We start from the raw sequence: 12018 nt of genomic DNA on the forward strand, positions 1-12018 counted from the left end.
ATAATAATAATAATAATAATAATAATAATAATAATAATAATAATAATAATAATAATAATAATAATAATAATAATAATAATAATAATAATAATAATAATAACAACAAATAATAATAATAACAGGTCTTTATTTATATATCTATAAACAATAAGAAATAAACCAGTATTACATAGGATGGTGGTGAAATCTAGCAAAGCTACTCACCTAACCACCCTGAATTAATTTAATCTACATTAACTTCATTGTATCACTGTACGTTCATACACATTTTAACAAAAAAAAACTGAAAACATTTTTATAGTTAGTCACTTCAGTGGAACAGAGATGCTGCAAGGAAGTACAGAAATAAGCAAAATAAAAAGGAAAAAAGTGTTAATTGCACAGTAGATTATTTTTAAGACGCTTTCTAAAGTCGGAAGCGGTCCCGCAGCACTTGATATCATCTGGATTGGAGTTAAACAATTGTGACGTTATAGCTGAAAGAACACTGATAGAGGAGAAAGAATCTTCGGTCTAATTTAAGCCATCCGGATTCGAAAGAATAAGTGTCGCATAACTTTAGTTTGATGTCTGTATTTAAAGTATCTCTGAATATATGGTTTCCCATAACTTCGAAACGAAGATTGCTATTAAAAAACACACACCCAAATTCTTGCAAGAATCGGTAATATTAATGTTCTCATTATTAATGTCAACCTTAAAACTAATATTCTTGAACGAGCTATCGTTTTTTCCAAAAAATAATACCTTAGTTTTCGTTTCATTTCTGAGAAGAGCATGGGCACAAGAAATTTTTGAAAAACCTTGCAAATCCCTCCCTTTTCCTTTCCTTCATCGCTAATCTTAAAAATATCATCGCTTACCTTTAACAAGGCGGTAGCTGTACTATGCATTGCACGAAATCGAGACTGTATTGAAGGGATAACTTCGAACTGCAAGAAATATTCATTAAATTGTTCCTGCATTATCTATATAATTTTTGAAAGCCCTGGTAATACACTTGTCGACCGAATACTTGACAGTTCACTTGGAATGGGAATCACGTTGGCGCGCTTCCAGAGGTAGGGAAACTAATTAGAGGTTATTGACCAAAAAAGTTATGTGCACTAGCAAATATCATTTTAATATCAATCTCGTCCATCCGACAAAAGACAAACTCCCTCAGGTAACCATGAAATCTTGAAGTGGCATACTTGCGCAAGTTTATATTATTGCTTTTATCAATGTCAACATCCGCAATACTTTCAATAAGACAATTATTAAAATCGTTAGCAGTGCCTACTTTTTCAGGTCGACTATTAGGAGAACCTTTGATATTAAGTAATTTTAAAGTGCACCAAAATCCACCTGGATCGATTATAAATTGATGCTGGAGATATACTTTGATTTCTCACGCTCATAGTTAATAAGTTTTTAAGTTGCTTGTACGCATTCTATGCGACATTAGCTTTAATGTTTTAATAGCGTGAGTATGCTTTATCCCTTAATCGCAACATTTTATTATTATTTATTGTTGTCAGTGATCCATGGAGCCGGAGATCTTGACATACGTGCCGTCCTGATAGGTGCATGTATATCGAATTGAATATTTGTTGCCCAAATATTGTTATACTAGTGCCGAATTTTTTTTTTTTTTGGATTTGAGATTCATTAATTAATATATAGGATGTCATTTCACTAACGCTCTATATGTTGGTTTAATTTTATTAACAGTTTGATATGATTTTTTCTATTCAAATTTGATTGTTTGAAAAGTGGGGTCAACTTTTGATATGTTCATTAATGTATCTTATATACAGGAATGATGGCAGAGGCAAACTTTCTCAGAAATCTCCAAGAAATGAACTGCGATGCGATCACCCAGGCTCAAGTGAGGACGGTCAAAGCGCACATGAAACGGTCCAGTAAGTTGGACGAGATGGCTACTATAAGTAAGGCCGGCTACGGCTTGTTGAAGTTCGTACAAGCGGTTCTGGGCTACTGCGCAGTATACAGGGAGGTCAAACCGAAAAAGGACCGCGTCGAACAGCTTCAGGCGGAATACGACAGCGCTAAACGCAGCCTTGATAAACTCTACGCGGAAATAGCCAAGCTAGAGAGCGACCTAGACAAGCTACACAGCAAGTACATGGAGGCGATGCAGCGACGGCAAGAACTTCAAATCGAGACCGATTTGATGATGCGAAGGTTGGAAGCAGCGGATAAACTCATATCCGGTTTGAAATCGGAGAAGATCCGTTGGACCGAAGACCTTCGCGTGCTTGATTCAAATAAGGAGAAACTGGTTGGCGATTGTTTGCTCTGCGCGGCATTTCTGGCCTATTGCGGACCATTCACTTTCGAGTTTAGGAGACAAATGGTGTACGAAAACTGGCTGAATGACATCACCGCGCGGAACGTACAGATATCGTCGCCGTTTAAGCTAGAAACCAGCCTTACAAACGACGTAGAAGTCAGCCTGTGGACGTCGCAGAGGCTGCCACCCGACGAACTATCGATCCAGAATGGAATAATGACGGTACAGGGTTCCCGATTTCCGCTATGTATCGATCCCCAACAGCAGGCCTCGAACTGGATCCAAAAGCGCGAGGAAAAGAACAACTTGAAAACGTTGAGTTTCGGAGACGTCGACTTCTTGAAGCAGTTGGACATGGCTATTAATTACGGAGCGCCGGTACTGTTCCAAGACGTTGACGACTACATAGATCCAGTGGTAGAGAACGTTATCCAGAAAAAACTGAAAACAGTAGCCGGTCGGACTTTCGTAATATTGGGGGACAAGGAGGTCGACTGGGACCCGAATTTTAGACTCTACATGACTACGAAGTTTGCGAACCCGGTGTTCAACCCGTCGGTATACGCCATCGCTGTGGTTATAAACTATACTGTGACGCTTACCGGGTTGGAAGATCAGTTACTGAGCGTCGTAGTCAGAAACGAACGGCCCGACTTGGAGGAGCAACGGGAGGTCCTCATTAAGGAGACCAGCGAGAATAAAAATTTGCTGCAAAACTTGGAGGATTCGTTGCTTCGCGAGCTGTCGACCACCACGGGTAACATGCTGGACAACGTAGAACTGGTGCAAACGCTGGAAAACACGAAAATCAAAGCGTCGGAAGTTACCGAGAAGCTGGAACTGGGGGTTCAGACGTCGCAAGACATCGACAGGCTTAGACGTCGCAAGACATCGACAGGCTTAGAGACGTCTACCGGCCGGTGGCTATAAGAGGCGCCGTATTGTTTTTCGTCATGGCCGACATGGCAGCGGTCAACGCTATGTACCAGTACTCGTTGACGTCGTATTTGGAAGTATTCGCATTCTCGTTGAGGAAGGCCCTGCCGCATACCGTTTTGGATCGTCGTCTAATGAATATCGTGTCTACGCTGACCCAGAATGTCTACGACTGCGGCTGTACGGGTATATTCGAGAGGCACAAACTGCTGTTTTCGTTCCAGATGACCGTCAGGTTGGAACAGAACGCTGACAGGGTCACTCAGTCCGAATTGGACTTTTTCCTAAAGGTTAGTTTAAATTGATTCGTGTCGTTCCGATGAAGCAAGATCGCTAGTTACTTTCAAGAAACGGATAAAATCGACTTTCATGAAAGTTTCTACGTTCCTCACAAAACACCAGATCTCGATAACGGTAAGTCTTACGTATTCGCTGTCCGTACAGATCAATTTAGCCTTTTTTTCTGTTCTCTGTTTCGGAATATCGAGTTATCGAATAGAAATTCCGCAGGAAGAGTTCTATAAACAGATGAAAGCTGTTCAAAATGGGCAGGATTGCTGGAAAGTCCTAAAGTTTTTTGTTTCTCTAAAACCGTATCTCCTATCGAAAAAAAACTCACAAGAATTGGGACAATAACCCAAGAATTTAATCAAAATTGTACAGGGTGTTCCGGTTATAGACAAAAAGCTGAAAATTGCCATTTTTCGTAGTAAATTATTCCCCGTAACTGACCAACTTTGGCGAACGGTGCCGCTTGGTTTTAACGTTCTTTAAGCTACAAGAGCTAAATTTTTTGCATTTACCTGTTTCGCCTATCATACCATATTGTCATAGAATGCGCAGTATTCGGCCTAGAAAGCGATTGGGTGGAATTATATATATTATTATATATGTGCCAACTTGGGATTAACGGTTACGTAGACGGTATCCAAGGTACAAATTTTTGCATTATGCTCTTTCACGTATTTTATAAACTCCACGATAGATCGGAATAATAATTCCTGCAACAAATAACCTATATAACGGGTGATTCAATAAGAGTTTCCACATTACAATCTGAAATATTTTTGAAACGCCACTGTATTTGTTTTTTATCATATGAGATTTCTAACCTCAAAACATAAACAAAATTAGTCATGGAGCAATATACGACTGGACAAGGTGTAAAAATTGTACAAGTCTATTATGAAAATGGTCGATCAAGAAAAAATGCATTTCGGACTATACGTCCTTCTGAGAGGCCAATTTGAATGTGGTTCAAAAATTTGAGCAAACTGTATCTGTAACTAACCTCAAAGTGGTATTAAGTTAAGTTCGTATGACGTATTCCAATCTCCACCCATATAACTCAGGAGTTGAAACCTCGAGATCATCAACAGCGCCGCGCGTTTGCAGAATGGATACGAGAACAAGGGGTTCATTTTTCAACGAAAATCATCTTTAGCGATGAGGCACATTTGCACTTGGGGGGCTTTGTAAACAAACACATTGCTCGTATTTGGGGATTAGAAAATCCAAAAGAGATTGTTCAAAAAGCAATGCATCCTCAAAAAGTGACTGGTGCGCATTTTGGTGCGGAGGAATAATTAGCTCTATTTTTTTCGAGGATAATGCGAAGAACGCTGTTACGGTTAATGGTGTTCGCTATCGAAACATGATATCTGATTTTTTCTGGGAGCAGTTGGAAGATTGTGGATTTGTGGTTCCAACAGGATGGAGCCACTTGTCACACATCCAGAGAAACGATGCAATTGCTGCGGGGAAAGTTTCCTGGTCGGATTATGTCACGTAACGGCGATATCAATTGGCCGCCGCGATCATGTGATCTTACTCTCCTAGATTATTTTTGGGGTATCTAAAAAGCAGAATGTATAGAAATAAACGAGATTAGACGCGAGATAGCCGGCATAGAACCTGAATTGTGTCAAAAAGTGATAGAAAATTTCAATAAACGAATTACGTCATGCCACATGAGTCGCGGGGATCATTTGAATGACATCATGTTTCATATCTAATTGTAATACACTAATCTAAAATAGCAAATAAAAATGTTTGTATATTTTTATTTTTTTTTATTATTTTAATGCGGAAACCCTTATTGAATCAAGCTTTATACCTATACCAAATCAGAAATTAGTTACACATTATGGAGCTCCATTGTAAATTATTGTTATAGGAGTTGTGCACGATGAAAAATCAGGTTTTAATTTTTCAAAAAGAGCCAGACGTACAATACCATCAAGAAAACTACCTTTAGAATTTTCGTGAAATCAACTTGTTCCTTTTAGGGGAGCGTCTCTTTGGAAAAATCTTCCAGAGAGTGTCCGGCGCCGTGGATCGGAACCCAGAACTGGGAAAATATACTCAAACTCACCGTCCTTTTTCCCGATAAGTTTGACGGACTACCGGACCAGATCGAAAGCAACTCGAACATATGGAAGCAGTGGTACGATTCCGACGCCCCGGAGGCAGAAGACTTTCCCTTCGGTTATAGAGAAACGCTATCTCCGTTCCAAATTCTGGTGTTTCTCCGGTGCTTCAGAATCGACAGAATATACCGGGCGATCGGCGATTACATAACCGAAATCATGGGCGAAGAGTACATAATGCCACCGTCAATCGGCATGGACAACATCTATGAGCAAAGCGGCCCGACAACTCCGGTCATCTTCATCCTTAGCCCCGGATCGGACCCGACGGCTGAGCTGATGAAGTTGGCCGATCGTTCCGGTTTTGGCGGTGGAAAGTTTCGTCATCTCTCGTTGGGCCAAGGCCAGGAGGTGATCGCCGCGGCTCTGTTGGAGACCGCCATATCTCGGGGTCAGTGGTTGATGTTTCAGAACTGCCACCTGCTACTATCTTTCGTCAGACGCTTAGAGAAGCAGGTGGAACGAATTAGCAAACCGCATCCGGACTTTCGACTGTGGCTGACTACGGATCCGGTGGTAAATTTCCCCATAGGCATCCTTCAGGGTTCCCTCAAAGTGGTTACCGAGCCGCCCAGCGGTCTGAAATTGAACCTGCGGAACACATATTTCAAGATGCGACCGCAAACACTGGACGAAGTCGGGCATCCCGCCTTTAAACGACTGATCTATGTATTGGCGTTTTTCCATGCGGTAGTGCAGGAGAGGAGACGCTACGATAAGATAGGCTGGAACATTTGCTACGACTTCAACGAATCGGACTTTAACGTGACTTCAACGAATCGGACTTTAACGTAGGGGTCGGCATTTTAGCCACGTATCTGGCGAAAGCGTCTCCGATGAACGACCTTAGGCGGATACCGTGGAATAGTCTGAAGTATTTGATCGGCGAGGTGATGTACGGTGGTCGGGTCATCGACGACTACGACAGACGAGTGGTGAAAACGTATATGGACGAGTATATGGGCGAGTTTCTGTTCGACCCGTTCCAACCGTTTCACTTTTATCGCGACGAACGGGTGGACTACGTGCTGCCGCCGGACGGCGTCAAAGATGACTACGTCGCGTTTATAGACGAGTTGCCGCTGTCCAGCGGCCCGGAAGCCTTCGGCCTTCATCCAAACGCGGAAATCGGATTCTACACTCAGGCGACGAAGGAGATGTGGCACACACTGGTTGAACTGCAGCCACAAGTTGGTAAGAGCCAAACGGTTTCGTTTTTCTTTTGTGCGCCTTCGCCGGTTTAACATTGTTTTATCCACAAAATCTCGAGCTTTTTATATTAAGAACTAATTAATTTAATACTATGTAATTTAGTACTATTGCTGAAGAACCTAACCACTTTTAGAGCCAGACTAAATGAAGCCAACCGAAAAGTGTCTCCACGACTTCGGCTTCTCACTTAACTTAAATTGAACTACGACCAACGTCTAAAATGCTATATCAAAAATCTTAGGTGATTCATCTTTACTTTATCTTGGCACGCTAACTTTTCAAACAACTTCCTGAGTGAAATATCCCTGCCACTGAAATTTTACTGATAAACGTGGTCAGGGTAGCAAATGTGCGGGCTTTAAAAACAATATGTTTTTTGTCTTTTTTGCAAAATTAAATATTTTAATAAAACCTATTTTTTTGGATCAATTTTAATTTAAGTTGTAAAAAACGACCATAAAATCATTGCAAATAATTATAACTATCTAAAAAACATAAATTTGTCTAATGGCGGTCGTGTCATATCGTGTGTGTGAAGCATATAGCTACTAAAGGTGGTCTTGCCTAATGCCAATAATACAGCAACTTACGCAGCAACTATGAAAAAAAATTTTTGAGATGTGCATGCGAGTGATTTCAAATCTCGTTATTAACCAATGACTGTTTAGAGGGAAAATAACTCAAAGTGCATGTAAATGAGTACGAAAATATCAATGTTGCCTGCGGATGAACTTTATAGAAATCCAACAATAAAATATCCAACGGATTCTCACCGAATAGGAGACTTAAACAAGGATGCTGCTTGTTTAAGATATATCTCTAGACACTTAGAATATGGAAGAAAAATTGCGAAAATATGGGCAGCTCACTGAACAACGCAAACCTATATATCTTGAGTTTCCCAGACGAGCACAAGCACAAGCCTACGATGATATAAAATACATATAATGTATATATATATATATATATATATATATATATATATATATATATATATATATATATATATATATATATATATATATATATATATATATATATATATACATTATATACTTCCTTATTGGGAATAGTTCAGACTTTTCAAAATTTGATATTTATTTACTTGTTTTAACTGTTTAAACAATTGACTTATTTTAATTTATTTATCATAAAAATTAAGAAATCATTGAAAATGCTAAATATTGAGGTTGATTTTTTAAAAATAACTGTACAGAATAATTTATTTTTAAAAAGCGCACCTGATTCTTAAGCAAAATAAAAAATAATATATAGCTTAGATATAAATTAGGGTGTACTTACTTTCAGAGGAACAGTACTAAATTCTATGCAAAATATTATATATGGAACAGTTATTAATTTTTCAAGGTGCAACTGTAAAAATGCAAATTCTAATGTCGTGGCAGTAACTATAATTTGGAAAAAATCTAACTGACATCTCATGATATTTGTGAATAAGGTGAATTATAATATCCAACGGTTGTTTCAAATTAGAGTTTTTGAATTTAGCATTGCCGATGTACAGGGTAAGTCAACAATTACGCGTAATTTAATTGAATGGTTTTTATAATAACCTTAAAAAATGCCTTTATTTTCCGACTACTAGTTCAAAAAATGTTGAATCAAATTTTGTTACCTGATTTGTTTAATTGTGCAAAAGGTTTAATTAAATCGATACAAACAAATGTAAGATAATAAGTCACACAAATAAGCTGTTATAGTATATAGAAACAGCCTCATAATAAAATAATGCTGTGAAGAAATGCTGTGAAGAAATGCTGAGACACTGCTGGAAAGTAAGGCATTTTTGCTTATTTTTATTTATTAAAAGCAGCGAATTAGCTCTATGTTGGATGTATATAACGATAATCTTAATAATAATAATCTTTATTGGCTATACTCTGTCGCTTAATACGAAAGCGTTATGAATCATTATTGAACTGTAAAACTTAGAGGTCGTGGGCGTATTCCATAGGCGTAGTATTGTACATGTGATTATTGTCAGGGATCTTGAAAGTAGACGGACAGGGAGTTGACCTACCTGTGCCTTAATGTTTAAAATTACTTCCCGGCAGTTTTCATCAATCTGAATTTGTTGCTAAGAAACGAGGTAGTAAAACTGAGCTTTTTAAAAATGAGCAAATATTATTCTTAAAAGCTCTACGCGACCAAAACTCAACCATTATCTGTCCATCTCTACAATTAAAATCAGGTGTAGTAACTATTATATTTATTATTATAATAAACTACCTCTAACGCCGCTATCAAATTTCTTCCACTCACAAAACTCGTCTTTTTATTGTATGCAAATTAGTGTGACCTTAATTTAGGAACAATTTAAAGATTGAAATACTCAATTTATTATAAAAACTGTCGTTGCAATTTATCTGAACTTTATGAAGCTTTAAGTTGTTCACCTTATTTATTGTTCCCTGTAATTGCAAATGTACATTATATTTCTCTCTTGGAATAAGAAACGAAATGTAACAGATGCACATCTATCTGGAAAATAATTCCACACTAACATCTATCAAGTATTCCTATTCATCTATGTTCTCTCCAGTAAAATAATAATAGTAACAATAGTAAAAGAACAAACATGATACACTATAATCACTGTGACAAAACAGGTATATTTAATTAATATGATAAACTGTTAGCGACTAAGAAAACGTCAATATCGTTACAAGAAGTCATTAAATAATTTCATCAACTGATTTGACCAAAAAATTGTTATGTGGAGTTACTCGGTAATGCTCTTACAGTCCTCGATGGTACATGAAGATTGAGTTGGCTCTGCAACTTAGGGTAGGCCACCTAATTTATGTAAAAATTAAAATGAAAGGTATCTCTTATAATTTAACAGTGAGGAAACCTTCAATAATCCTAATAAATCACTGTGTGGCAGTCCCCTAACCGGTTAGAAACCGCTTACATAAAAGTGAAATCATTTTCCTATTCCTATTCATTTCCGATGCAGATGTTATGATTTCATGAATGCCACAAGGTCATCGCAGAATCCAAGCATCCGACCATGAATGTAAAATACATTTATGTAATTTATTTATTTCAAAGGGTACACCAACATTTTAAATGTAATTTCAACTTTTAATAATATACAAGATAAGAACACTATAGCTGGAAAACCACATTTTAAAATAGCTGATTATACAAGACAATACCTACTAGCACACATAACTATGAAATCTGCTTTAACTTTGTTTCATATCCCGAAAATGTGTTCATACTCAACTCGGTGTGAACCTCATCAAAAGGAGACCAGATTGTTGACTCATACTCCAATACGGATCGCACATATGAACTGTACATTTCAAGTTTTCTAAATCACCAAACATTCTCAGCACCAGTCCCAACATACAGTTAGCACGGTTGACGAGACCATTTAAATGCCGATCGAAGCGTGAAGATGCTTCCATTATCATGTCCTAATTCTTCACAACATCCACTCTATTCAACAGACTCCATGTTATTCTGTACAAGAATTCCTACGACGAGAAAAAGACAGACACACTTTACAGTATTCGATTTCAAGTTTTTAATCCTACACCACTCGAGTAAGAAGCTTATGTCACTTTGGAGTACTTCACAAAATGTATTGAGATCGTCTGCAATAAGTAGGTAATTAGGCTCCAACTCGCTTACTATATCGTTTGCAAGGGGAAGACATAATTTTCTGCCCAAAGAATTATTGGTGACACATTCTGGATTTTACAGCCGTTTCCGAGACAGGCATTAGCCGCGAAGACTTTGTCGAGTCGGTCGCTGACGATGTGCTAAAGAAAATTCCTGACCCGTACGAGATCTGGAAGGTGCGCCGACACTTTCAGCGAACGATGTCGCCCACCGTTGTAGTTCTCCTCCAGGAACTGGAACGATTTAACCGTCTAATAATCGCCATGAAAGATACCCTGATTCGATTAAAAAAAGCTCTAGCCGGCGAAATTGGTATGGACAGTGTTCTCGACAACGTGGCCTATTCGCTATTCAACGGCCAGTTGCCGCAGAGTTGGAGGCGGCTCGCGCCGGCAACCTGCAAGAGTTTAGGCGGCTGGATCGAGCATTTCGAAGCCAGGCAGCAACAGTACTTCTCTTGGGTGAGGTGGAAAGTAAGGATTGAGGGTTGGAGTCGTTAATACGACTCGGTTGCAGTCTAATACTGGAGAACCTGCGGTCCTTTGGATGTCCGGCCTTCACATTCCCGAAACGTATCTCGCGGCTTTGGTGCAGATCTCCTGCAGGTTGCATGATTGGCCATTGGACAAATCGACGCTATACACTTACGTTACGGAACACGTTGATCCGGCTGACGTGGTTCTGAGACCGACGGCGGTAAGTAGATTTGGTAATTTCACTTAAAGACAGCACGCGTAGGTGAAATTCGGGGAATATTTTCAGAAATATGTCAGCTTAAACATTTCTTTAAATTAGGGTTATTTTATTGCGAGTTACGTTAAAAATCTGTGTTTTAAAATAATTTTTTCTGATTTACTTTTTTTATGAAATTCTTGAAGGCTCCAACGGGGCCTCTCCGTAATGGTAAATTAATTCTAAAAAAGTTGTTTTTTTACTTTTCTTATAGCAAAAAAATTGTTATTTCCACGCATTTTCGCTTTCAAACTATATTAATACTTTTAATCAAGAAAGGTGGGATTAAAAAGTTCTGCGGTTTGATACATTTAAAAAAAAATTATTGAGCTTAAATAGGTAATTTAAGTTTATTTCAAATGTAGGAACTACTACTAAGATTTCTTTATCGTTTTTTAAAAAATAAACATTTTTAATGGTAAGGTAATGACAGGTGGTTGGCTGAAATTTTGATAATATTATTCTATGGTTATGTGTTTTGGTGGCTTAGGGCTTTATTTTTTATTTTTGTATCTGCTCGTGACGTACTACGGAGTATCACTACAGAGTGTTTTATTCGGATGTAACCAATCGAAGTACAATTGAAAGGTGAAACGTAATAAACACCCAAGTTTTTCACATCTAGCATCTAGTGCATTTAGTTCTTGAATTAATGGTAAAATTGCACCAAGTTCTTAGTTGTTGACATAAAAATACCCCCAATGAAAGAGTAATATTACTGCTAACCGGTATGAAACAGCAGCCATAGAATTAAAAGTA

The 12018-nt window shown here is 38.2% G+C and overlaps 1 protein-coding gene across 1 annotated transcript in view; it reads left to right on the forward strand.

Annotated features, from left to right (window-relative positions):
* The window catches only part of LOC132697435 (dynein axonemal heavy chain 10), a 104341-nt gene that overhangs the window by 91034 nt on the left and 1289 nt on the right, over positions 1-12018 (forward strand). The window contains 6 exon segments of the mRNA XM_060662956.1: positions 1800-3142; positions 3175-3522; positions 5521-6438; positions 6441-6855; positions 10609-10988; positions 11044-11223. Of these exon segments, the coding sequence (XP_060518939.1) occupies positions 1800-3142; positions 3175-3522; positions 5521-6438; positions 6441-6855; positions 10609-10988; positions 11044-11223 (3584 nt within the window).

Source organism: Cylas formicarius, unplaced genomic scaffold (genome assembly GCF_029955315.1).
Source record: "Cylas formicarius isolate icCylForm1 unplaced genomic scaffold, icCylForm1.1 PGA_scaffold_10__41_contigs__length_53128322, whole genome shotgun sequence".
Taxonomy (NCBI): Eukaryota; Metazoa; Arthropoda; class Insecta; order Coleoptera; family Brentidae; genus Cylas; species Cylas formicarius.